This window comes from Lepidochelys kempii, chromosome 19 (assembly GCF_965140285.1).
Source record: "Lepidochelys kempii isolate rLepKem1 chromosome 19, rLepKem1.hap1, whole genome shotgun sequence".
Taxonomy (NCBI): domain Eukaryota; kingdom Metazoa; phylum Chordata; order Testudines; family Cheloniidae; genus Lepidochelys; species Lepidochelys kempii.
In genome coordinates, this window is record NC_136398.1 from 8054405 (window position 1) to 8081751 (window position 27347).

Sequence of the window (27347 nt, forward strand, 5' to 3'; positions counted from 1 at the left end):
GATGCTCTGTGTCAAAACGATGAAACCAATGGAAGTCCGCCACGCCTGTGTGTAATGATCCCTGCGCCTGCCGAGCCATGGGGTCATTACGAGCCCTTACACAAAACCCACAGTCTCCATCTCTCCCCAGACTGTGTGTTGTAAGAGGGGGGGAACCGCATTATCGGGAATCACTCGCAGGGGGTCCCGGGGTGCCACCGTGTATCGGTGCCATGGCAACTCAGTCTCTGACATGGCACGGGGGGGGGGCACAAGGCAGCAGTGCAGATATGGGCCTCCTGGTGCCCAGGTCAATAGGGTATGAGGGATGGCACCTGTCTTTATAGTCCCCAGTGAGGGAGCCACTGAAAAACCAATAGAAAGGGGGTAGCTGGCCTCTCAGTGGCCCATCGTGGTAGACAAGCCTCTTGCCAGCAACCAAGATGGCGGTTGCCCCTAAGCACAGAAGCTTCTTGCCAATATCCAAGATGGCAGCGGGTCCGTTCAATACGGAAGCTTATAGCCAGTATCCAAAATGGCGGCTGACCCCTCTCGGCGCAGTAGCGTCTTGCCAGCACCCAGGATGGCGACTGGCTGTTGACCAGACGTCTGGTTTCCGTTTCCTGCCAGGAGCGAAGATGGCGGCGGCGGACGGGGAAGCTCAGTGTTGTCGGTGGGCGGTGAAGCCATTTCCGCCACGGAGGCCTCTCCAGCAGTAAAAATGGCGGAATCGGTGCTGGAAGTTGTGGGGAAGCTGCAGTCGCGACTCTCGGGCAGTTCGGAACCTAAGAAGGTAACGGCGCCGACGGGAGGGGGCGGTGCGGGCGGGAGGCGGGCTTGGGGGCTGCGAGCGCCCGGGCCCCCTCCGGCGGGTGTCGGGGCGGGAGGGCGCGGGCCCCCCGCGAATACCCCCGAACTCAGGCGAACACGGGGGAGTGAGGGGCCGTCCGAGGGCCGCTGCCAGGCAGAGGATCCCGGGTCGGCAGGGCTGGGGGGCCCTTCCAAGGGTCACTGGGGGCAAATGGGGGGGGGCAGGGATCCAGGGTCGGGAGGGTTGGCGGGGGGGATTCCAAGGGTCGCCGGGGGCAAATGGGGGGGGGCAGGGATCCAGGGGAGGGAGGGTTGGAGGGGGGGATTCCAAGGGTCATTGGGGGCAGGGATCCGGGGGAGGGACAGTTTCTGAGCTGTCCTCTAAGGGCTGCTGTGAGGGAGAAGGGGGGCTGGGGTCCCATTCCAGGGCCCCAAGGGATCGATGGAGGTTCACTTTCCTGGGTCCCATGCTGGGGACGTGGGGAGAAGGGATCAAGAGAAGGGGGCTGGCTCAGCTCCTGAGAAGACTTCTGGGGGAGCTATAGGGAATATACGGGGAGAAGGCTAGGAGAGAGAGGCTCTAGCAGAGGGGGCCATAGAAGAGGAACTGACTGAGAGGAGTTGGGTCTGGGGGATATCGCAGTGAGGGCGGTCCTGCTGGGGATGACCCTTCGGTGGGCTACATGTGTTTGAACGCACAAGTGGTTCAGTATGTGCCAAGCAGTGGGGAAGTTGCAGCAGCAGCAGTCCTGAGTGTGCTTGCAATATTTTTAGGGGGTCCATATCCAGGCCCTAACCAAATCAGTAGGCTCTGGAGACTCCCGGGTCCCTAACTTGCATCCTACAAAAAGACTCTTAAACAAGGAATAAATTCAATAGGATTTCAGAATGGACTCCAAGGGGGATACCTGCCCCTCTGGGATGGGTTATTCTGCATGTGTGGATGTTTTTTTTTATGTCCTAGATATGGACTGCTTAGTGAAACAAATAACATAGATCTGCTGAGGGAACTTGTTTCTGGAAGGTCCTTCCCCAGTGATGCTGAGAGTTATGGTGGAAACCTGTAATTCCTAATGTAATATTCTGGGTGTGATCATAGTGAAAGGCAATGGTAAACCAAAGCTTTGGCTGTTTGGCTGAAACTGCTCAGGGGAATTTAAAGAAATTTAATTTAAGCTACAGTGGGCTCTTCTTTCTAGAGAGTCCTGGCCTGAGCTGGAAGCCTAGAGCTCCTGGGTTCTAACTCTGGCTCTGACTTGGAGATTCCCTCTCTGTTCTCTGGCAAGTTGTTTAGCCTATATAGCTTTGTCTCCACTTGGAAAGTTATGTTGCGGACATCCATTGTCAGCAACAGTTGGAGATGAGACAGTGCTGAACTCAGTTCACTCTGATCTGTCCTTGCAGTTAAACTGTGTTTAGCACCAATTCAGCTGCATCCATTGCTGGTTCCCATTGTCAACAATTGATGATTCCTGCTATAGACAAGGCTTCTGTGCCTCTTCTCCATCTGTAAATTCAGGACTCTGACTGAGTCTGTGTACTGGCACCTCACTTATGCTGCTACCTTGTTCTCTAGAATCCAAGTTTTCACTGGGGGGCAGGATCGGGGTGGGGGAAGTATCTATCTGTTGTTGTGGAAATGCATGCACTTGGTTTTCTGCATCTGCAAAATCTAAACCAGTAAGTGCTGGTCTACACACACATTTTGCACTGGTAGAATTAAATCTCCTTTTAAACTAACTAGTGCAAGAAACTGAGTAAAACAGCCTTAACTCTGAGAGATATGAACTGTCCCACTCATCTCTGAGTGCTAACTCAGATGTTCAAGGAGAGCTGATGTTGAGACTTGAAGTTTTATATATTTCACTGCTCATCAAATCGTGTAAGATAGAGGTAAGTTTATACTATGAAGATCTACACAATCTACTGTGTGTGACAACTCATTTTGGCATTGCAAGACATTATTACTCATGGTCTATAGGTTAGATCTCTTTTTGTGCACATGCATCAGTGATACAGTGAGAAAATTGCATTTTTATGGGGTTTATTTTCTTGTTACTTCTGTCTGGAGTTAACATGCTATACACTTTTCATAGCACTCATTGTTTCAGGGTGTTAGTAACATTAACCCTCAAAACACCTTTCTGAGAGTATTATCTCTATTTTACAAATGGGGAAACTGAGACATCGCTGTCTAGCTCAAGGTTTCTTGGACCGTCCTCGAAAGCATCTGATTACTGGCTGGTGGCCGAGCTTATCTAGAATATGGGAATAACAATGTTTATCCACTTTTGTAAAGTGCTCTGAGTTCTACTGCTGAAACATGCTAAGTATTAATATTATTTTTTGCGACAACCTCAGAGTACTGGCACAGAGCGCTCTGTGGGAGACTTTGAATGCTGTTGTCATGAGTTGGAAGCAATCATATTTTCCAGCGGAGGGGGTGAAAACTCTAAAACAGTTACACTGGAGCTGTATTGTGTATTTTGTGTCCCTTCAAAACTGCTTGTTTCCTGCTGAAAGGAGAGAGGGGAATATACAAGCAACATAAAATGTTGTTGAAGAGAATGGGACCAAGCTATGTTGCAATAATCTGAAATATATATGCCTTGTTAGCATTGCAATGGTCTGGTTATTTAAAAAACATTAAAAAGGAAAATGAGCGGTTCAATTAAAATAAACAATATGATGCTTCACAGTACTACTTCATAGGTGGGTACCTGTTAGATTAGGCTCAAGTTTATTAAGGAAAAAATCCAAAAGCTTTGTTTAAACTTTCTCCACACATGTTTTCAACAGAAGCATTGTGGTAGGGCATGAGACTTGGGAATGAAAGTTGTTTTGTTTTGTGGTACCTAAAGGCCGCAATTGTGCTATAAAAACACACCTGAATACAGTCTTCCTGCTCCAGAGGTCATGCAGTCTAGGCACAAGACTGAAACTGTTTTGTGATTCATTCTCCTTGGACAGTGGTAAATAAGCAAGTAATGTATATAATGATAAGTGAGTTTGACTATTACAGAGAACTGTTTTAGCAACCTAAGGCCTGGTCAACACTGAAAAGTTGTATTGGCATAGCTACATCGATCAGGGGTGTGGGGGGGAAAAGCCCACCCTGACAGTCATAGCTATGCTGACATCACCCCCATGGTAGATGCTGCTGTGTCATGAAAGAAGCTCTGTTAACAGAAACCTAACTTCAAGGAAGTGGTGTTCCTATACTGACAGATAAACCCGTTCTGTTTGTATAGGCTTTGTCTACACTATTGGGCTATGTCAGTATAGTCTTCATAGTGTGGATGTACCCTAAGGTGCTGTTGGCGACAGAAGTAACCAAAAGAAAGTCTTGTGTCTGACAGTGTTCATTTAAAAGTTTGCAACTCAGCTAGAAAACCGTCTGAATTACGGATTATGAAAACAGCATATAACATGTCTTTATATATGTACACATTGAAAGCTAGACTCTGCCGTGATGGGCAAGGAAGGATGTGATTCAATTGTTCTATCAATTCGGGTTAGCTTAGCATGATTGAAAGAGCCCTCAAATCTTAACACAGGAGTTTTTCCAAGCATGTTTTCCAAACTAACTTGATTGAAAAATGCACCCTTTTTGCTCATCAAGACAGGGCCCTAAAAGCTACAAATAACCAAGGAGTGAGAGGAATTGCTGAGTATGCTACAAGGAAGTATAATTAGAACACAACTGGGATGAAATTAAAGAGAAAACTTGGAGTAAATATAAAGGGGAAAACATTCTAATAGTGGGATCTTTTAGGTGTCTGTATAGTCTCCGCAGGGAAGTGGTGGATGTTCCATTGCCTGAGAGGTTTGAAATTAGATAGGCCGAACCCCTAGGAAGTGTACAATGGGGAACAATCCTAAATGTCCAAGCAATTGTCTGAATGGTTCCAATATCTCTCCATCTACAATTTGCTGTGATTCCTTAACTGAGATTGGTGTCTTAGTTGACACTGCAATTGTACAGCCCTCTGATGTAGACCTTAAGGCAGTGGTGGGCAACCTGCGACCTGTCAGGGTAATCCACTGGCAGGCTGCCAGGCAATTTGCTTACATTTGCACGGCCGGCCAGCGGATTACCCTGATAGGCTGCCTGCGGGCCACAGATTGTCCACCACTGCCTTAAGGAATGCAGAGCTTATTCCAGTGGGAGATGCATTCCCTATGTCATACTCAAACTGTCAACATGGCAGGGCCGGCTCCAGGCACCAGCGAACCAAGCAGGTGCCTGAGGCGGCAAATGTAAAGGGGCAGCAGGAAATTGGGCTCTGGGGCGGCAATCTGCCCTCGGCGGCCACTCCATCACAGCACGTTTCATGCTTGGCAGCAATTCAGCGGCGGGGACTGGCAGCAGTTCAGCGGCCGCACCATCACTCCACCTGCGTGTTCAGTGGCAAGGTTTTTTGTTTTGTTTTTTTTTTGCTGCTTGGGGCGGCAAAAACGCTGGAGCCGGCCCTGCAGATGGCAACTTCCTATCTGATTTATTTGGGACCCTTTTAAAAATATTGTCTTCTCTGTAACTAGAGGGAGTGATTAGAGTATCTTGTTACATTGCTGTGATCTGCAAGAGGATTGGTTACTCTTCTTGGTTGTACTTAGGTAGCACTTATTTCTAGGCCATCAAATGTGAGATGCAAACTTGACCTGTGGTGTTGGTGCCCAGTTTTATCAGAGATCCTTGTGTGGAGCAGCAACAGACTAGGGCTCAGTAGCCCCTTGTTTCCCCCAAACTATCTGCTGAGGAGTGTCATGATAATAGAGCTGGGGTGAAGGGAGAAGGAATGTTGTTACTCGACAGTAGCACCTGCTACTTAATTTCCAGCAATCTAAACGATATGAAAGGAGTTATCTTGGGAGAGCAGATGACAAGAGGATTTACATCAACAAGACCAATCAGTCAAAAATGGAGGTATAACTTCCATCCCAATGCTTGATATCCAGGCTCCAGACCTCATGATCCGATGGGGTTCCTTCTCCTGGATGTATAATCTGGGTGGGGTAGCAGGGAGGGTGAATTTAAGAATCAGTTAATTATTGTTGGAGCACATGGGGGATAATTCAGTGTCCCCTTCAGTATTTCAGAACAACGGTGCTAAAAAGCCATGGTTGGTTTAAATACTTTGAGACCAACAGACAAATTAACCTTCAACCATGGAGAAGTGGTGATCAGCCCTCTGCAGTGAGCAGAAGCCATCCCATTAGTTCTTTAGGATAGATGAACTTCTGCTTTTCTTATGTTAAGTTTTGGAAAGTCAAAGCATCTTTCAAATATATGTCAAAACTTATTTTGTTCAGTGATCAATATATAACTTTTATAATCTGGCACTGGAAGGATACTTTTAATGGCTGAGGTTAGTAGAATGTCTAATTACACCCCAAAATTAATGTTAATTTTAAAGGTAAGTGCTTCTGGGTCATGGATGTCATCGTCTTTTGTGTTTGTACAGCACACAAAACAACTGAGCTCTGAGCTATGATGGGAGTGTATAGGTGCTATGATAGTGTCTTGATTTTAGATGCTGAACACTCAGACTTTTGAAAGGGGCCTGATTCTTGGAGGGTGCGTGCTCAGGCACGATTTTCAGAAAGGTTTCAGAGTAGCAGCCGTGTTAGTCTGTATCCGCAAAAAGAAAAGGAGGACTTGTGGCACCTTAGAGACTAACCAATTTATTAGAGCATAAGCTTTCGTGAGCTACAGCTCACTTCATCGGAGCATCCGATGAAGTGAGCTGTAGCTCACGAAAGCTTATGCTCTAATAAATTGATTTTCAGAAAGTGCTCTTGAAGAGATCCCAAGATGGGCATCAAAAATCACTGGACACTTCTGAAAATGCTGGCCCTGGGTTTTATATCCATCCCTTTTACAAACTTGCTGTGTGACTCTGGATAATCTCATCGGTGTTTCCATTCTCCATGAGTAAAGTGGAGATAATACTTCACAGAAGTGCTGCGACTTAATGCTTACAGTGCACTTTGACAGGTTTCAGAGTAGCAGCCGTGTTAGTCTGTATCAGCAAAAAGAACGAGGAGTACTTGTGGCACCTTAGAGATGAACAAATTTATTTGAGCATAAGCTTTTGTGGCCTAAAACCCACTTCATCGGATGCATGCCGTGGAAAATACAGTAGGAAGACACACACACAGAGAACATGAAAAAATGGGTGTTGCCATACACACTATAACGAGAGTGATCAATTAAGGTGAACTATTATCAGCAGGAGAAAAAAACCTTTTGTAGTGATAATCAGGATGGCCCATTTCCAACAGTTGACAAGAAGGTGTGAGTAACAGTGGGGTGGGGGGAATAAGCACGTGGAAATAGTTTTACTTTGTGTAATGACCCATCCACTCCCAGTCTTTATTCAAGCCTAATTTAATGGTGACCAGTTTGCAAATTAATTCCAATTCAGCAGTCTCTCGTTGGAGTCTGTTTTTGTTGTTGTAATATTGCGACTTTTAGGTCTGTAATAGAGTGACCAGGGAAATTGAAGTGTTCTCCGACTGGTTTTTGAATGTTATAATTCTTGACGTCTGATTTGTGTCCATTTAGTCTTCTATGTAGAGACTGTCCAGTTTGGCCAATGTACATGGCAGAGGAGCATTGCTGGCATATATCACATTGGTAGATGTGCAGGTGAACGAGCCTCTGATAGTGTGGCTGATGAAATTAGGTCTTATGATGATGTCCCCTGAATAGATATGTGGACACAATTGGCAATGGGCTTTGTTGCAAAGATAGGTTCCTGGGTTAGTGGTTCTGTTGCGTGGTGTATGGTTGCTGGTGAGTATTTGCTTCAGGTTGGGGGGCTGTCTGTAAGCAAGGAATGTCCTGTCTCCTAAGGTCTGTGAGAGTGAGGGAGCATCCTTCAGGATAGATTATAGACCCTTGAGGATGCCCTGGACAGGTTTTAGACGGGGGCTGAAGGTGATGGCTAGTGGCATTCTGTTACTTTCTTTGTTGGGCCTGTCCTTTAGTAGGTGACTTCTGAGTACTCTACTGGCTCTGTCAATCTGTTGCTTTACTTCAGCAGGTGGGTACTGTAGTTGTAAGAACGTTTGATAGAGATCTTGTAGGTGTTTGTCTCTGTCTGAGGGGTTGCACTTTGAGATTCTCAAATGACAGCAGTGCAAATTAACCTTTGATGCATCCGTAATGCTGCTGCCTTGCAGACTTCCCCTCTCTTTCTGCAACAAAACGTTATATTTCTTTGAATCAGTCCTACCATCTTAGTAGCTTGATTTGAAGTCAGATAACAGCTGTTTGTGGATATGAGTTTAGAGAAATTTGTTGCTCAGACATCTCTAATAAGCTCCCATACAGTGCTACAGTGCAGAATTTTCTTCCTTTCTAATCTCAGTATGTGATTAGTATGATAAGTCTAAACACTTCTCTTGTTGTCTCTGCAGCTGCTGAAAAGTCTGAAGAGACTTTCTGAGTTGCCTATCACGGTTGACATCCTTGTGGTAAGAACTATAACAATCTTATATTTTTATGGTACCTTTCATGGAACAGAGTAACAAAATGTCTCCCTAAATTGAAATGTGACTAGGATATTGGGGCTAACGCTCAGTTCTTATGGAAAATGCCATGTAGGGCTAAAGACAAGTGAAGCTGAAATCAGCATCAAATTGGAAACAAGGTGTAAATTAAAAGTGATCAACCATTGCAATGGATTACCCAGGGATGTGATGAATACTCCATCACTTGGAGTCATTAAACCAAGATTGGATCTCTTTCTAAAACAAATGATCTAGTTCAATCACAAGTTATAGGGCTTGATGCTGGAATCCCTGGGTGGATATTGGCCTGTTGTACAGGGGGTTCAGAATAGATTATCGTAATGGCCTCAAGACTTTAAAATTAGGGCTGTTGATTAATTGCAGTTAACCCATGCGATTAACTGAAAAAAATTAATCGCGATTAATCGCAGTTTTAAATACACTGTTAAACAATAGAATACCAATTGAAATTTATTAAATATTTGTGGAATTTTTTGTACATTTTCAAATATATTTATTTCAATAACAACCCAGAATACAAAGTATACAGTGCTCACTTTATATTATTTGTTACAAATATTTTCACTGTAAAAAGATAAACAAAAGAAATAGTATTTTTTCAATTCACCTCATACAAGTACTGTAGTGCAATCTCTTTATCATGAAAGTGCAACTTACAAATGTAGATTTTGTTTTGTTACATAACTGCACTCAAAACCAAAACAATGTAAAACTTGAGAGCCTACCAGTCCACTCAGTCCTGCTTCTTGTTCAGTCAACCGCTAAGACAAACAAGTTTTTACAATGTCACCTGAAAGTGAGAACAGGCATTCGCATGGCACTTTTGTAGCCAACACAGCAAGGTATTTATGTGCCAAATATGCTAAACATTCATATGCCCCTTCAGCTTTGTCCACCATTCCAGAGGACATGCTTCCATACGGATGATGCTCATTTAAAAAAAAATGCATTAATTACATTTTTGACTGAACTCCTTGGGGGAGAATTGTATATCTCTGGCTCTGTTTTACCCGCATTCTGCCGTATATTTCATATTATAGCAATCTCGGATGATGATCCTGCAGATGATGATCGTTTTAAGAACACTCGCTGCAGATTTGACAAAATCCAAAGAAGGTACCAATGTGAGATTTCTAAAGATAGCTACAACACTTGACCCAGGCTTGAAGAATCTGAAGTGCTTTCCAAAATCTGAGAGGGATGAGATGTGGAGCATGCTTTCGGAAGTCTTAAAAGAGCAACACTCCGATGTTGAAACTACAGAACCTGAATCACCAAAAAAGAAAATCAGCCTTCTGCTGGTGGCATCTGACTGAGATGATGAAAATGAACATGTTGGTCTGCACTGCTTTGAACTGTTATCAAACAGAACCCGTCATCAGCATGGACGCGTGTCCTATGGAATGGTGGTTGAAGCATGAAGGGACATAAGAATCTTTAGCACATCTGGCACGTAAATATCTTATGATGCCGGCTACAACAGCACGATGCAAATGCTTGTTCTCACTTTCAGATGACATTGTAAACAAGAAGTGGGCAACATTATCTCCTGCAAATGAAAACAAACTTGTTTGTCTGAGCGATTGGCTGAACAAGAAGTAGGACTGAGTGGACTTGTAGACTCTAAAGTTTTACATTGTTTTATTTTTGAATGCAGTTTTTTTTGGGGGGGGGGTAAATTCAACTTTCACGATAAAGAGATTGCATTACAATACTTGTAATTTTTTTAATCGCTTGAAAGCCCTACTTAAAATCTGTATCTGAAAGTGGTCATGACCCTTTTTCCTGTGACTTATCTGACAGATGACCTCCTAGCACTGTGATGGAACATTTCTGACTCTTCACCATCAACTGAATGTGAATTTCTTTCTCTTTACTAAATATTGAGCACAAGTCTGGTACAATTCCTACCCTAAACACTCAATTGCTTTGGCCATCTCTCCGTTGCACCATGATGATCTCATCAGCATTCTTGGATTGGTTGATGAGCGTTGAGTTCTGTCTTCTTAAACACTGACACCTCCTGGAAGAAATTTGAGCGAAACCATTCTACTTATCGTATATTCTTAAGGGCATTTGCTTGAAAACAGACTATTTGAGTTCACACTTGTTTTGTTGCTGCTCCCCTCCTGAATCTATCATCGGAGCTTGATGGAATTCCAGATCTTTTTATTTAAACCCTTTTAGTAAAAAAGAGTTTCATAGCAACTCTAACATGGCCTGGTGTGAACTCTTGCTGTGGCTGCTCTCTTTCTGTTGCCAAATTGGAAGCTGGTGATGCAATAGAAGGACACTTTGCCTGTGTATCTGGTATGTTTAGGTAGCATTGAAACGGTTAAATTTAGTCTAGCTTTCTTGAGGCCGTTAACTTGAGGGTTCTGGGTAACCAAGTGGATCTGGTAGTTTGACTTTGACAAACCTGTTTTGGGATGACCAATGCTGAGACTGACTCGTTTGCAGAGATCAGCTGATGTCTTGCATCTTTCTTGCAGGAGACTGGTGTAGGGAAGACTGTGAATGGCTTACGGAAACATGAGCTGGTGGGAGACTTTGCCAAGAACCTAGTAGCCAGATGGAAGAAACTGGTGCCAGTCCCTCAAGAAGTAGAGCGGTAAGCTAGCCTATCCATTTGTTTCACTGGATAAGCTGCATTAAATCTCCCAGTGGAGGTGATGCTAGATTTCTGTGGCCTTGGAAATAAGGCTAAGCTTCAAAATACTCATAACATCAGAGTGATAACTCTGCATGAAGTGCTTACCTCATTGTGGGGTAAGTTTCCTGCCTACAGTGGCCACAGAGTTGCTGACTACTGCAGTTTCAGGTCGGAGTAAAGTTTTTTCTTTCAAGAAATGGTAGTGTGATGGAGAGAGATGCTACACACCTAGAAAATGTCTTCAAGAAAGCAGGAGACAAACCCTACATCTCACTTCCCTAATGTTGTAAAACTAGAGAGGAAACTATAGGTACAAAGCAGTGTGGAAATCCTCTTTCTGTGAGCCAATGAAAACAGCTGTTACGAAAACTCAGCCCTTTGGTTAATACTAGCAAGTTTGTTGTAGGAACAGTGCTGTGGCTCCAGGGAGAAGGATTGGCTGATTGAATTGACCTCTTCTGTGGCCTAACTCATGACTCTGTGGTACTAGAGATTGGATTGTAATGGCTGCTGTAGCCCTGCATGCCAGTGTGTGTAATTAGGAGAATGTAGCCCAGTATGGCCCCATGCATTCTTCCTCTGTCTTGAGCTGCTTTGCACTCTCACAGATTGCTGGGAAATCTTCAGTCCTGGTTAGTTAGGACTTGAAGATTTCTGTACTGGAGACACTACCAATAAAGCCCTGAACATTGTGCAGGAAAGAATCATCAATGTTTTTACTATGTTCAACCTCCAGACACTCTTATTCTTCTGTGTACCTGGTTCCCATACGTAATGTCCTCAGGAAGTCGTTCCTTTTATTCTTGTTAGTAGGTTTTTGTCTAACTATTGGGTTGTCTTTGTATCTCTTAGAAATAATATTGATTCAGAAGAACGTGACTATGAGAGAAGCAGCTCTAGGAAACGGCAGCGAGAGCCTTCCCCAAAAGAGGATGAGGAAGCTGAGCAGGACTACTCAGAAGCATTCCAGCCTTCCTGCAGCCAATCATATGAGCCAAACTACAGAGAGAAGAAGGCCAAAAGGTATTCAGAGCCTGAGAGAGCCCATGAGGCCATCAGCTATGGCAGCCAGGAGGACAAGGGCTGGGGCAGAGCTTCCCCAGTGCACTCCTCAGATCAGGAATACTCGGACTATGGGCACGCTTTGTCACCTGAGCTGAGAGAGAGCCCTCAGGAACTGTACATGGATCACTCTGCCTCTGAGGAACAAGAGGTGGAGCAGACAGTGTTTCATCGGAAAGCTAATAAAGGCCAGAGCTTTCAGGACAAGCTGGTGGGAAGCCACGAAAGGAATCCCAGCGAATCCCAAGACAAAGGAAACCTGACTCGGAGCAAAGAGCACAAGTCCTCTCACAAGGAGAAGCAGCGACTGGACACCAAGGGGGAGGTGAGGACCTCTGCCTTTAGCCCAGAAAGACTGCACAAGTCCTCTTTCAAGGAGCAGGTCCGAGAGGCTCCCTCAGCAGGTGGCAGCAAGGAGAAGCTCAGGACTTTAGACAGCACCAAGAGGGAGAAGAACAGAGAAAGTGGTGGCTCCAGGAAGGAAAAGTCACAACCTCACTTGGAGGAGGCTGTTGACAACCATAAGAAGCAAAAACACCGGGACTCTGAGAGAGCCAAACTGGAAAAGTCCAGGCTAAGCCTGGAGATATCCAACATGGATCGGGAGAAACGGAAGTTAGAGGGTAACTCCTCAAACAGGAGCAAAGAGAAGGGGCTTTCTAGCAGCTTAAAGACTACTGAGGGCAAATCCAAAGCCTCTGACTCAGACAAAAAATCTGTGGGTTTCTCACCGAGTTTTGGGGAGGTGGAAGTGGAGGATGAATATGAGCAGCCTAAAATGTCCTTTGAGTCATACCTCAGCTATGACCAGCCCCAGAAAAAGAAGAAAAAAGTGGTTAAACCCCCTCCTCCTCCAGCCCCTGAGAGAAACAGAGGGCATGGCAAGCAAAATGGGTCTAAAGCCAGTACCAAGAGCTCAGACTCGAGCCGAAAGAACACAAGTCACAAGCAGACAAGCGAGAAAAGGGCAGAGAAGAAGCCATCTGGGACATCCAAACCAAAAAAGGTAAGATCTCAGAGAGTCTGAATATGAACAAACGGACATTGGTAAGTGCCACCTTCCATACCAGGGATTCTCTGCCCTACTTGGCAGGTGCTTAGGATTAATTCATGTCCTCTTTGCCATCTGAGATACTGAATTTAGCATAGGGCTGGTGTTCTGTGGGGCTGTGAAACCTGATACGTGGGGATGTCCCATCGGGTACTCCATGGGACCACATTTGGTAATGCCTCCTTCTGAGTGACATTTCTGCTGTTGGGTGAGATGATCCATCCCACACTTGGCTTCTTACTAGTGTCATTGAGCACAATACTCTGTAGCATATACCGGTATGAGTGACTCTCATATTAGTGAGTGTGGGGATGCTTGGAGGCTCATGGTTGTGTTCTATGCTGAAATTGCCTTGGGCTCATCCACCGATAACATGGACAGGATTGAAATCTCAGCCTGAGGCTATGCCCTGGTGCAGGCTGATCATCGTCATGTGGGTTATTAAACTGTTTTAAATGAATACATCCTACCAGCTTCTGTGCATGTTATCTCCCTCCTTTTATCTCTGTTCAGTTTTGTGATTTCTCTCCCTCCAGATCCCCATTGATGTGATGCCAACGTTACCAGATATCCCCTTGCCTGCAATTCAGGCAAATTATCGCCCACTTCCCTCTCTCGAGTTGATTACCTTCTCTCAGACAAAGAGGAAAAGTATGTGCTGGTCAGGGGATGGGCAGAATCTTTGGGACTGGAAGAGTCCTCGGGTGCTTTTTGGGGGGGTAGAGGAGGAGGAGGGAGATTTTGGTATGATTAACCTCCATGTGCAGAATCCAGTATGTCCCAGTGATTCACTTTGTGTGACCTCTCCCTATCCAGCCTCAGTACCAGTGCAAAGCTCAGGGGACTTAAGGCCTTATATTCTTAGGGGCCACTGTTCTGCCTCTGGCAGGGGCCAAAACCTGGTCTTTCAGCAGAAGATGACTCCCCTCCTCCCCACTTTGTACATTTTGGGAGGGACAGGGGAGAGTCCTTCCTGACCCTGAAGTGGTTGGCTCATTCTGAAGCATGAGCTTTGATTATGTGTCCTTTGGCGCATGACTCAATTCAGGCACAAGTAAAGGGGCTGCAGTCACATTAGAGGTCGGCTGACCAGGCTATGCATGTGCCTCTGAGCCTGCTGTATTAACCTTGATCTGTCTCAATAATTGCTCAGGACTTGCTCTGCAGTTCAAGATGCTCTTAGCACTCAGGTGAAACCATGATGCCGGTCTTGTTTCTTTTCTTTCCCACCTGTCCTCTGACCACAGCAGTGTCCTCGCCCATTGAGGAGGGTGAGGCTGGCTTTACAGGACGCAGGCTGAATTCCAAGATGCAAGTGTATTCGGGTTCTAAATCTGCCTACCTCCCCAAGATGATGTCTCTATATGAGCAGTGCATCAGAGTCCTCAACAACAATATTGACTGTGAGTATCACTCCTGCTTTGCTTTAAAGGTGTAATCATCCACTGTCAGTGTGAGGAGAGTTCTGTGCTTCTGCCGACTAGTTCTGAATACCGGTGGAATGCTACTCATAGGTGTCATGCGGTGCAGTGAGTTGTTAACCTGCGTTTATATCTCCAGGGAGCACCTGGCTTTCTACACTTTACAGTCAAATCACTTAGCAAGCTAAGCAGGAATGGGTTAGGCTAGTACTTGGATGGGAGACTGCATGGGAGTACTATTGCTGCAGGAATTGGTGGAGGGTGTTCTTCCTCTGTGTCAGTACTGAGCCAGTGCCCCAGCTTACGTCTGGAGAGCACTGCACTGTTAGAAATAAGGCACAGAATAGGGGTTTTGACTAGGGAAGTGACAAGTGCCCACATATGGTTAAGATTACCCATAGCACTCTTTTGCAGGAATAGAGGTGTTGGGCCCTATGACTTGCTCAAATTCTGCTGCCTGTAAATTGTCTCTGCAGCAGGTGGATACGGTATATTCCTCTTTCCTGCCCTTCCTGTTTTAAACTGCTGTGTAGTATTGCTGTGAGCTATTTAACAGCTGCCATGGTCTTCTGCATTTCTCTGGTGGCTGCAATGACCCATGTGTTTACCAGTAAGCTCTGTTAAACACTTTCCCTCATGCTGAAAGGAGTCAGATAAACACTGTTGGTCTCTCTCTCACTCTCCTGTAGCAATCTATGAAGTCGGTGGAGTTCCTTTTTCAGTGTTGGAGCCAGTATTGGAGAGATGCACCCCTGATCAACTGTATCGCATTGAGGAATGTAATCACGTAGGTGTCTCCAACTCGGAGGCGGGAGATGGGCAGGAGGGGAATGCTGATATTTCCATGCATGGGTAACATTCTGTCCTCATTGGGAGGAGAAGACATGGACCATGGCTGAAAGGCTTTGGGAGAGGTCACCCAACTCTTCATTCTGGTCACAATTTATCTCCTGCCACTGAGCCTCGCTTCCCCGTCAGCAGCCAGTATTTCTGGTGTGACCGTGGTTGCCTGGAAGGGCCATCCTCGATTGCTCAAGCAGGGCAAACGGCAAAGAATGGGGCAGACAATCCCCAAAACTGGTGGATTATTCTAATAATTAGATTCACCAAGCCAGCAACAAAACAGCTTCTGCAATATCTTACTGGTTACCCAGAAGCCAAAAATACAGCTTCCTTAAAGCAATCCAGCTCTGGGCTTCCACCCAGACAGCCAAGTCAAATATGATGAGGATTACTTAAAATCTTGTACACCATACATAAAATTCTACCAATCCCAAAGGATCAGACATATTGCCCACCAGGTCAATGAATATTTCATACTTTACCCAAATACACCCATACAACCACTTATTAACTAAACTTAGATTTATTAAAAAGAGTGATTATGGTTAAAAGATCATTATACATACAGATATGAATAAAGTTCTTGGGTCAGTTTCATAGTAGAGATGATGAGCTGCTGAGTTGCAAAATGTTCTTTCAGAATCAATTCCATCAGTTATAATCCAACAGGCAGTCCCTATGCAGAGGCTGTACACATTCTTCCCTGAGAAATAGCAGAGTAATCCAAATAGGGTGTCAGCTTCCCAGTCCTGCAACTCAAAACCTCCCCTGATAAGGTTCAGGCAGACTTGAGATGACAGAGTTCTTTTATAGATCTCTGGCAGGCTGTGCTAGCCTCTTGACATCAGGTAGCACAGCAGGTATTCGCTGGGTGAAGAATAGGTACTAAACATTGTGGCTTTGAAGCAAAACCTCCTATTTCGTATGTATACACAAGAAATTAGTTGCATTCATCAGCAAAAGGTAATTATCCATTCAAGTAGTTCATAGACAATGTACTACAAACTTCAAAGAGAAATATAGACAATGATATTATTACACCCAAGTTTCATCTAAATATTAATATTCCCTTTTGATTTCTAAATTAATAGAACATAGTAACAGATGGGAAGAGAAGTTTATCATCTATCAGTTAATGAGATCACATTGTGAAGTTTCTAACAGATATAGGAAAACACAGACAAATACAATTAGTATTTACTTCTAATTCTTTGACCATACAAAGTTTCGAGCACTCTGATCTATCTAACATGGCTTTGATAACCATCTACAAGAAATGGCCCTGTTTACCATGTCAGTTCTTCTCTAATATGTTCTTAAAGGTTGATCTGGGTCACGTTAGCCTGCTGGTTGCTTAACTCTTTCTGGCTCATTTTCACACCAGGATATCCCACACCACAGATGAGGTGCTTCTGACAGGGGTTAGTGTTAAAATCAGCCTTGGTTGGGTCCCAGGCTACTGGGGCTCATCAGCCATTTCCTGTCTCTCTTGAAATCTGTATCTCCTTCATGCTCCCTCAGCTTCCAGGCTCTCTGGAATTTGGACCTGAAACCAGTTTTCCCTCAGTGCCAATGGTTTGCCAGGCCACCTATTGGGATCTCCCAGCATGGTGCTTACCCTCACTGTGCTAGGAGCATATGGTTGGCTTCTCAGAGCTGCATGTGAATACAACCCAGTATGCAGTTGCACTAACAGCAAGAGGTTCAGAATGCCAGGAGGGTTTTGCCTGATAGGGAAAGTGTCTTATGAGGCTGGAAATGTTCTGGTTTTGAACTAAATGTGGCTGGTTGTGTCCCAGGTCTTTGGCAGTGGATAATCTTACTTGTTGCTTTGCACTGCAGGAAGCCAGTGTTCATAGCACCAGGCCCAGCTGCTGAGTGGATAATGAGACTGACAGAGCTCCCAGCTCTGAGCTGGTGCCCTAGATGTCTTTCAGGAGCACCCCTAGTCTGGTCATGGGTTTTGGCATCCCCCACTTCCTTCTAAGTAGTATTGAGGTCCTGCCTCCTTGTTTACTCTGGTTACATTAATCTCAGGAGGCGGATTGGTGCTGAACACCCTGACCGCTCCTACGGAGGTGCGTGGTGCTTGCCACGTCTGTTAGTTCAGGGCAACCAACTGCAGCACCGGCAGCTGAGGCTTGGAGATGGCTCCACTTCTGCTCATGCTAGCATGTGGTGGTACCGGTCCAGTGTAAATCACGGTGAGAGTCAGAGGAAAGAGGAATGCCACCACTTCCTTCTCTTTCCCCTGCCCACCAAAGATAACATGAGAGCAAAATACATTGGCAGCCTGCTTCCCTGCAGCACACCATGATTTCCCATCATGCAGGAGGGCTAGCACATGCCCTCTGTAAAGACCAATGGAGGATCTGGCCTGGAACTCCTTATAAGCTAATCACAGTGCTTCTGAATCCAGCTGGGAGGAGCAGTTTGCATTAAAGCAGATGCTCTTTCATTTGAGAAGAGCCTAGCCAGTGGTATAGACTCCTCCTTTGCCGTGGCCAAGTTTCCAGCTCTACTTTTTGGAAGGCAACAGGGGGTTTTCACACTGCACCTTTGGGCTTTGCTGTGCTGATGTGAAATAGGTAACTGCCCCATAGGGGGCGAATAGACTTAAGTACTGAGGCTACTGTGAAATTCTGCCCTTTGCCTAAGGTCCCTGCAGTCTATTGGATGAGCATGGCAGGAGGGCAGCATGACACAACCCTGTAAACTGGGATGAGCTGAGTGTAATAAGGAACCTAGCGGAACTTCTTGAGAAGAGTCATTACCTCACTGCTTGATTCATGTAGCTGGGACATGCTAGACTTGTGAACTACTTAATAGCACTAGGGGTAATGGTATGTGAAGGGAGGAGGGCCACTAGGTGACACGTGGGTTAAAGATCTGAGCTTGTGCTCTCTGGAGAGAGCCCAGGAAACTGTCTGAGGTAACTCGTGGGTCTGTCTCCAGGTTTTAATTGAGGACACAGATCAGCTGTGGCAGAATCACTGCATCCGGGACTTCAAGAAGGAGAAGCCAGAAGAGTTTGAGTCCTGGAGGGAGATGTACCTCCGACTCCATGATGCCCGAGAACAGCGGCTGCTCATGTTAACACAGAACATCCGCTCAGCTCATGCCAACAAACCCAAAGGTAAAGCAGGCACTGGGTGATGCGGGGGCGACCAGAAGGGAGAGGGACTGGTAAATGGTGGTGGGGGGGGGGGTTGTGATTCTTCGTGCTGGAGTTGAAAGGAAGGGATGTCTGTCTAGGTGGCTGGTTCAAATCGGGCCTCGGTTAGAAGCTGTCCCAAATCACTGTTGTCTGCATGATGGGCCCGCTTAAATGGCTTTCCAAGCCTCAGTTCAGTTCCTAAGAGATTTGTTCCATAGCAAAACCGGCTACTGTCCCTCCCTGTGGGGACATCAGCGGTCACGGAGACTAAAATCTCGTTTTGTTCCTAGGGTAGCTCCCCCAGGTTGGAATTGAAGTTATTGATAGTGCACTCCAGGGCTGTTCTGAAATTCTCTCTCCACAGATCTATCAGTCTGGCCTCTGCTACCGAGCTTCATGCTTGAGAGAGGGGTACAGGGTCAGGGAGGGAACTCTGCCCCATGTAATGGAGTGAAAGGGTGAGGATGTGGTGGCCGGTGCTTCCACCAGGGAGCATAGAGGTGGGATCGGTGCTTTGTGACAGTGAGTTCAGAGGACCCACTCGTGGCTGGATCCTAAGGGGTGTGTTTTCTCTCCCTCTGCAGGCAGAGTGGCCAAGATGGCATTCGTCAATTCAGCAGCAAAGCCACCTCGGGATGTGCGGAGGAGACAAGAGAAATTTGGAACTGGAGGAGCTGCTGTACCAGAGAAAATCAAGTGAGTCTTAAACCTCCCCAACCTGTCCGGTGAGAACCTTTCCTTAGAGTGCTGGGCAGTGGGAGAAACCCATCAGGTTGTCTCCTGAGCACAAAGAATCCCTGCTATTTTATGGAGGCTGGAGGGAAGGGAACAGGAGAAAGGAGGTTCCCCCTGCCTTTAGATCCTTTCCACTGTGACTAACGGGGAGGGAGAGGTTTGCCACTCATTAGCAATCGATGGCATGTGAATAAATCTAAAAACAATAGACAAGCATCTATCTCACCTGCCAAGCTCTTGAGTTTAAGCTCTCCCAGTTCCCTGGTTTGCTGCAGGAGTAACTTAGGCCGTCTGTTCTGGCAGGAGACACTGGGGCCCTGCAGCACAGGCCTGGGCTGGGAAAAAAACTTCTCAGGTCCCTTCTATCTGTGGAATGTTCCTTGGCAGCCATTGAACATGTTGGAATGCTATACGCAGTGCTGAGAGTGGCCTGGTCTAATGTTCGAGCACTGGACTAGGAGCCAGTTTTAATCTTGGCTCCTCGACTGTCTGACTCTGTAGCTTTGGGCAAGACACTTAATCTCTGACCCTGTTTCCTAATCTGTGAAATGGGGCTAATGATCCCCCGTTCACTGGACACTGAAGATGAATTGTTGGCAAGGTAATAAGTGCAGTTCAGTCATGTTGCTGGGGAGCTCCACCTCAGTTGTGCAGCAAGTTGTGCGGGTGGGACAGAGAGAAGGGCGTATCGACACAGCCGCTACCCGCGCGTGGCACAGAAATGAATTGATTCCGTCATTGGAACTGTTTGTAGCTCCTCCACGTTTCTCTGAATTGCAGGATAAAACCAGTCCTGTTCACACCGGGTAGAAGTTATGCCCAGCCCGAGGAGGAGCAGTCCTATGATGGGCCCAGCACCAGCAGTGCCCATTCTGGCCCATCTCCAGGCAGTGCCACCTCCGGCTATGACCCCAGGAAACCACCAGTGAAGAGTGAGTTATGCAGGCATCGCTGTCGGCGCTAGTTATTTCTAGCTATCGTTACGATGAGCTTTAACCACTGACTGACCATGCATGGAAGAGAGTGATTGGCAGGGGGATGACTCTAGAGAGGGGGGTTCCTTTTCCAACCCTCCTGTTAACGAAGGGTGGCGGAAATGGTTCAGATTGCTGCAAAGCTTTAGAAATGGTCTTGTGGTGGACGCAGAGACTTGGTTTCATTACCCACCTCTGCCATATATTTCCTGGGCAACCTTGGGGGAAGTCAGTTTCTCTGCCTCAGTTTCCCTGTCTGTAAAACTGACAATACCGACCTGTCTCAGAGGGGTCTTGCAAGGATAAATTCCTATATCTTGGGTGTCTGAAATATTCAGCAGTGGCAGGTGCTCTCACTAAACCTATTCACAAAAATAGGCTGGAATTTAGTCTCAGATTTAAGTGAGGTTTGTTGGATTGTGGTCACGGACTGAGCGCAGCCCTGAGTATGTTCAGCTTAAAATGCAAATCCCACCGCTTTTGTTAATCTTCCGTGGATAACTGCATCCTTCTCATGGATAGCTCACCATGGAGAGGAGGAGGAGGGGGAGAGAAAAAAACTGGCAGAAGGAAGATGCCCTCTGAGCGACATGACCATGTTTGCTGCTTAGATATCACCTTGATAGGCACCTGAGATTTATGGCCAACAAATGAGGAGGATAAATGCCTTTCACAGGTTTGCCGTGTTATCAGTGGAAAGATCTAGAAGACCAGCTGAGGTTCTTAGTCAGAGCTACCAAGTCTGCTGCTCTTTGGAAAATTCTGAGTGTGGCACATGATTTGAATGCTCCCAAAAATTTAAAGCTGTTCAAAATCCTCTGGCCTGCTGGCCAGCCTTTCTTTTAAAGGCACCACTAGCAGATGCTGATATTGTGCGGTTAGTAGGGGGAGGATGGGTGAACCTTGGACTCCTAGTTAGTTCAATCCCTTTTCCACCACGTTGGGGCCTTGCTTTTCCCAATGATGATCAGACCATGGCATAGCCTCCCAGAAGGCAGTGAAAACCCCATTGCTTGAATTAGAGCCCTGCACAGATACACAATTTTGTATCCGCATCCAATCCACAAACATGGTTTGCGGATATCTGCAGATTTGCAGGACTCTAACTTGAATCATGTAAAACTAGACTGGATAAAGCACTGGGGAATGTATTGTAGGGAGCAATTCTTTACTGGCCTGGGGCTGAAATAGAAGATCCCAATAGGTCTTCTCCACGTCTTAGCCAATAGAACTGGAAGCTACAACGTTGGCTTGTGCTACTTGGATGCCAGTGGGATCGTGCAACTAGGTAACCAGTTCTCTCTTCTTGTGATTCTTTGTACCACTACTCTTAGGTCTGTTTTTTTCCCTTTGTTTCAGAAATTGCACCCATGATGGCGAAGACTATCAAAGCATTCAAAAACAGGTTCTCTCGAAGATAAGCTGCTCAGGAGAGAGATAGGAATTCCTCTCTTGTGGGGGAGCGGCATTGAAGGTGGAGGGGAAGGAAGGCACCCAAGGAGCTCCGAGTCCTTTCCTCAGTATGCTCCATGGAGGCTGCAGCAGCTGTGAGAGGCTTAAAAAACCTGCACAAGGATGACAGCACAGTATTTTTCAAGCCAGCCCTCCTGTCCCTTTCTCTACCTCCCCTGCCTTGCCCCCAATTTCTATCAAAACCACCACGTTCAGAATTATGAAACCTTCAGAAAATGTGAAGTCTTGGTATCTGCTGAGAAGGGAAGGTCCAGAGACTGATGTTGCTATTTAACCTCTTAATAAATTTACAAAATGGTTTTAATTAATATTTCCCCCAGATATTATTTGTCACCCCCCCCACCCCCACCCCAGTCCTGGTAGAAGGACCCTGTCTCTTTCCCGGTGACTTGAGTTGGAGCCCCTTCCCTCCATGTGGACGCTGTTACAATGGGAGACTCTTCCTTGATTTCATGCCCACTACATGTCAAGTCCTATCCGGAACAGGTAATGCTGGAGGCCAGTCTGCTCACCAGTCCTTCAGCAGGCTGGTTGGGTCTGAGGCATCACTCTCCAGTTGTGTACGTTCATGAATCCCAGCTCTCAACCTCTCTGATTTCCTTGTACAGATGCTTAAACTGTTGTGTGCGAATTCTGAGGACCCTTCTCCCGCTGTTCTCTTCTTCAGTGTATTGGAAAAACACGAGAATTCTTTTGGGAGAAATATCACTGTGCCAAAATTGAAATTTTAATCACCCTTTTGGGTTTTAGATCGGACTCTGGAAGCCAGAACAATTTTAACAAAACCAATGAAGGAATTGGTTTTCTTTTAGCAGAAGGAAGCAGTTTTATCTAGTTTCCCAAGCATCACACAGCATTGGAAAGGATTTTCTGTGTCTAAAAGCTGGCACTTAAATCCTGCCTTTTCCCCTGTAAATTATTGCTGGAAAAAGCAAAAGCTTTAGTGTTTTTTTTTTTTTTTTTTTAAAGTAAAACCACTTCATGGGGAAAGTGAATCATGTCTTATGTTGGTGCAAACTCTACAATACAAATTCAAAACACATGGTGATTGCACCTGATGTCTGAGGGAAAAATCCCAGCTGTGAAAGGGAGGGGTGAGATTTTACCTTTTAGTCAGCGGCCTCTGTTGAGATTGGTTGAAAAGTAACCAGGGAACTTTGGCGCAAAACTCCATCATGAAGGTGGTCATGGGTAAGGATGTTGGGACTGTGACTTCAGTTAAATGAGCAGAATTTCACTGTGGCTGCAGCTGCTTCTGGCACAGTTTCAAGTGAGCGACACTACTAGGGAGTCTCTGTAGGGTATAAAATCCTTCAGCACAAGCACTGAATCTGTCTCGACAGATGTGAAAGCAAGTTTACCTGGAGCCCTGCTAGCAGAGGTTGGACTGGGTGAGAGCTGGTGGGTGCTCTGAGGGAACCTGTCCTGCTGTTGATGGATCAAGCCTATCTGATGGGCTCTATAACTGGATCTGGAAATGGAAACTGTCCAGGTCTCAGACCCATTTGAAGTGCTCCTAAATGCAACTGCTGTCTCTGACTCCGTAGGACATTCTGCTCTCCTTGTAGGAAAGGAGGCAGTGCTGGCTGCTGCGCTTGGTGGTAGCTGCTCAACGACATGACCGTATTTTCTTGACTGGAAAACCCTGAACAAGTGGACTTGGCCGTGTATGCTGGCCTGAGGGAACTTTGCTGTGAAGCGTATACCACAGAGGACTTGGGTGGGTGGGGGGGGAAAGCTTTCTATTTAGGCATTTGAACATCATGAAAGCCCCACTTCTTGTTTTTAATTTTGAAGATCTTGGAAGAGTTTTCTCAGAATCTTGTGTGCCGTAAATTTGTTAAAGTCCCAGATGCTTTAATCCTGTTACTGTGCGGCATTTCAGTGTGTACTGTGCTGTAAAATAATGCCTTTTTGCTCTTGCATTTTGCTGTATTTAATTTGCTGTATTTTTAATTAGGTAACAATATATAATCTTCTGCCAACTGCTGTGCTACCATTTATTTCTGTTTTTTACTTGGGGTGTGGGGAAAAGGGAAGACTCATCTGTGTCTGGGCCATGGTGGAGCCACTTCTAAAGAACCTTGAGAATCCTCTCGGGCACCATTAAATTGCTACCTAGCATTATTACAGTTTAGATATCCATATCTGGACTGTGGGTACATCATCCCATTAAAACCAGTTCTCTCATTGCAGACCCTGTCATCTGTCAGTAGTTTAGCCTATTTTGGTGGATTAGTGGGGAAAGATGCAATACAAATATTGTTGCTTCTCATCCCATAACATTTCAATCCACTTCCTCAATGAGGAGCAGATCCTTCTTCGTATGAGACCAACACTCCCTTGCAAGGTGCTTTCTTTTTTTCAGTCAGACACTAAATCTCCCAGGCTGAAAGAATTTGAACAGCTTTTACTGAGGGGGAGGAATTATTTTGGTGAGACACAAACTAAGCCATCTGTAGAGTAAAATTGCTTGCTCAGTTTCCAATCTCTTCCAGCATTCAACATGTTAAACTTGTGCAATTTTCTGTGCTATACTGTGTGCAAAGAAACCATCCAGGACCCAACACCTCCTTTCTCCGCCTCCCCCTCCCCTCCCCTGGAGTGCTTTGGCTGGGTGAGATGAGTGATGTGGGCAGGAGGGAGAGTTGTGCTGACTTGCATTTGTACTTTGGTCCCCAACTGTGTATATACAATTTTCTATGTTACTTTTTTGTGGTAACTATGGAGATTAATATTTTAATTAGATAAGTTATATGAAAAGAAGAAAATCATGTCTCAATAAAAGCCAAAACACTGGACAGTGTCTGTCTGTTCCTTTCTGGCTCTGGTGATAACTGAACATAATGAAATAGCAAATTAGAAAGTATGATTGCTTGATATTGCTAATGAGCTGAAGTTTGCTTTTTAATCTGACAGCCCTATTTCCTGTTTACTTTTCATTCTCAAAAGTCCCTTCTTCTCAAGAGGCTATAGATAGATGGATGGAAACTGAAAAGCTTTGGCAAATAAGTGTGAAATCCTAGGCTTGCAACAGAATTTAAGCGGTTGTCTGTCAAGTTTTCAGATCCTTTCCTCTTTATCTGCCACAGGCTGAACCAAGGATCATAAATTGATATTAAAAACACCTGTAAAGCAATATAAGAAAATGGCCTCTCCAGGTGTATGTGGGAATGGCTTGTAAGAGAGGAAGGGACAGACCCATGAGTCTGCCTGTGGCTGCTAAGAAAAGAAACGGGCTTCCCCTTGGGAAGGCCTGCTTCTGCAACCTATTACATGGCTATTTCTGAGGGAGTGAGCATCTGAGTAGGGTTTGCAGGACTGGGCACAGTCACAGTTCAGGACAACAACATCTGGTATTTTCCTTCAGTAGTCCAGCAAGGGGCTCCCTAGCCATTGCCTCTCTTGGATGGAAATCTGTCTCTCTCTCCCTTCTGATCAGAGAATTTCCTGGCTGAACAGTTCCTTGCCTTCAGTGTTACTCCCAGCAAAAAACAGTCTGCCTAAAGCAGCCTGCTTCACTTCTCTCCTCAGAGACCAGGTCAGAGGGTAATTGCCCTGCTTATGTTACCACACAGCGTTCTCTAAGCAAGCCTGTTTTATTAAGGTAATAAAAGCACTACAGAGAAAACATTAAAACCAATAAAAGAACCTACACACATGCTAATTAGTGTACAAGAGATTACCTTACCCCACCCCAATTCCAACATCGGCTCTAGCTGGAGCAGTCCTCCAAACCCCCACATAGGATTTCCTGTGATTTTAAGTTCACCATATGCATTATTCAGAAGGGGAACCCAATTTTATGGGTCTTCAGTAGGCAAAAATCCTTCTATAAGAATAGGGACCTTCCAGGGACCAGAGATCCTGTCCCTTTGCTGGATTGGAAAGAAGGCACTAAGTATTAGGGCTTGTCTACACTTAAAGCTAAAGCAACATAAACTACTATAGCGCCTCAGCATAGCCACTTTAGTGATGGGAGGGATTCTCCTGACACTAAAAACAACGAGGAGTCCTTGTGGTACCTTAGAGACTAACAAGTTTATTTGGGCATAAGCGTTCATGGGCTAAAATCCATTTCATCAGATGTATGGACTGAAAAATACAGGACTATGGCACCTTGGAGACTAAGAAATTTATTTGGGCATAAGCTTTCGTGAGCTAAAACCCACTTCATCAGATGCACGGAGTGAAAAATACAGTAAGCAGAATATATATTATAGCACATGTATTTTTCACTCCATGCATCTGATGAAGTGGGTTTTAGTCCATGAAAGCTTATGCCCAAATAAATTTCTTAGTCTCCAAGGTGCCCACAAGGTCTCCTCATTGTTTTTGCTGATACAGACTAACATGGCTACCACTCTGAAACCTGTCTCCTGACACTAATTAATCCACCTCCCCAAGAGGTGGCAGCTAGGTCAATGGAAGAATTCTTCCACTGACCTTCTGTTGTCTATACAGTGATAAGGGGTGTGGATTTTTCATACCCCTGAGCAATGCAGCTGGGTCAACCTAGCTTTTTAGTATAGACCTGGCCTTAAACTCAGGTTATTTATCCCAAAGTCCTTTCTTTGTCTGCTGGTCTCTTAGAGAATTCACTGTGAACCTTTGAAGAGACTGAATGGGTAATCAGACAGACAATGGATTCCCTCCCCAGGGCAAAGCTTCAAACCTCTGATAACCAGAGGAATTACATTGACATTCCTCCTTCTCCTAAAGAAGTTAGGTACAATGACAATCACACAAACAAATGCATTTTTAATACAGTGGACCCAAAAGATATTAAATTTAATTCAATAAGATTTATCCAGAATCTTGTTATATCTGTCACAGGCCTTTACACTGCAGTTCACAGTAAACACTCTATAGGGCTCAGAGTAGCAGCCGTGTTAGTCTGTATCCGCAAAAAGAAAAGGAGGACTTGTGGCACCTTAGAGACTAACACATTTATTTGAGCGTGAGCTTTCATGGGCTACAGCTCACTTCATCAGCTGCATGCTGTTACAGATTGAACAACCTAATATACCAAAGTACTGCAGTTTCTCTTTAAAGCAGGGGTGGGGGACACTGAATATATGAAGTAGCTGAATGTCTCTGTAGCTGAAAGTGGCTGTTCCATTTGATATCTAGTTCAGAGGTTCTCAACCATGGGTGCACGGACCCTTAGGGGTACACACATGGCCAGATTAAGGTTATAAGGGGGCTAAGTATGAATTACATATTTCAAAATAAATTGTGAAGTCATCAAATATTTCTCTACGTACATATTTATGTAAAATTAACAAGTTTATTCTACTCTCATGACACTCAATTCTTCAAACAGCTACTTCTGAGTAAGAGACAGCAGGAGGGATGCTACGCTGTCCTTCTCCTGGGCCTCCTTCCTCTGAGGTAGTGCGGGGCTCATCTGTATGAGGATGAACATGGCAACATTCCCCATCCTGCTCACCTCTTCCCACCTTGTGCTTCTACGCTCACCTCTCCCCTGGCACAGTGCAAAGCCAAGCCCTGCAGGTGACTCCCGCAAGCTATGGACTCTACACCACATACCCCATCTCACTCTGACTGCAGTCTGGGAAGCAACCAAAACCACTCCGGTGTAAAATCCTCTGGAGTAGAGGAAGTAGGAGTGGGGAAATGACATTGT

At 45.4% G+C, this 27347-nt stretch overlaps 1 protein-coding gene across 2 annotated transcripts; it reads left to right on the forward strand.

Moving 5' to 3' along the window:
* The first annotated feature begins 608 nt into the window (after positions 1–608).
* On the forward strand, positions 609–22005 carry ELOA (elongin A). 2 transcript variants are annotated; one of them, XM_073318102.2, is made up of 11 exons: positions 609–772; positions 8215–8271; positions 10821–10939; positions 11834–13049; positions 13631–13745; positions 14342–14497; positions 15205–15302; positions 18314–18494; positions 19100–19211; positions 20031–20182; positions 21584–22005. In XM_073318102.2, the coding sequence occupies exons 1-11, from the start codon at positions 701–703 to the stop codon at positions 21643–21645; spliced, it is 2340 nt and encodes a 779-aa protein (XP_073174203.1). In that variant the 5' UTR covers positions 609–700; the 3' UTR covers positions 21646–22005. The 2 variants fall into 2 exon arrangements, with proteins under 2 accessions (XP_073174203.1, XP_073174204.1); XM_073318103.2 differs by having other exon boundaries at positions 14345–14497.
* Positions 22006–27347: the final 5342 nt, after the last annotated feature.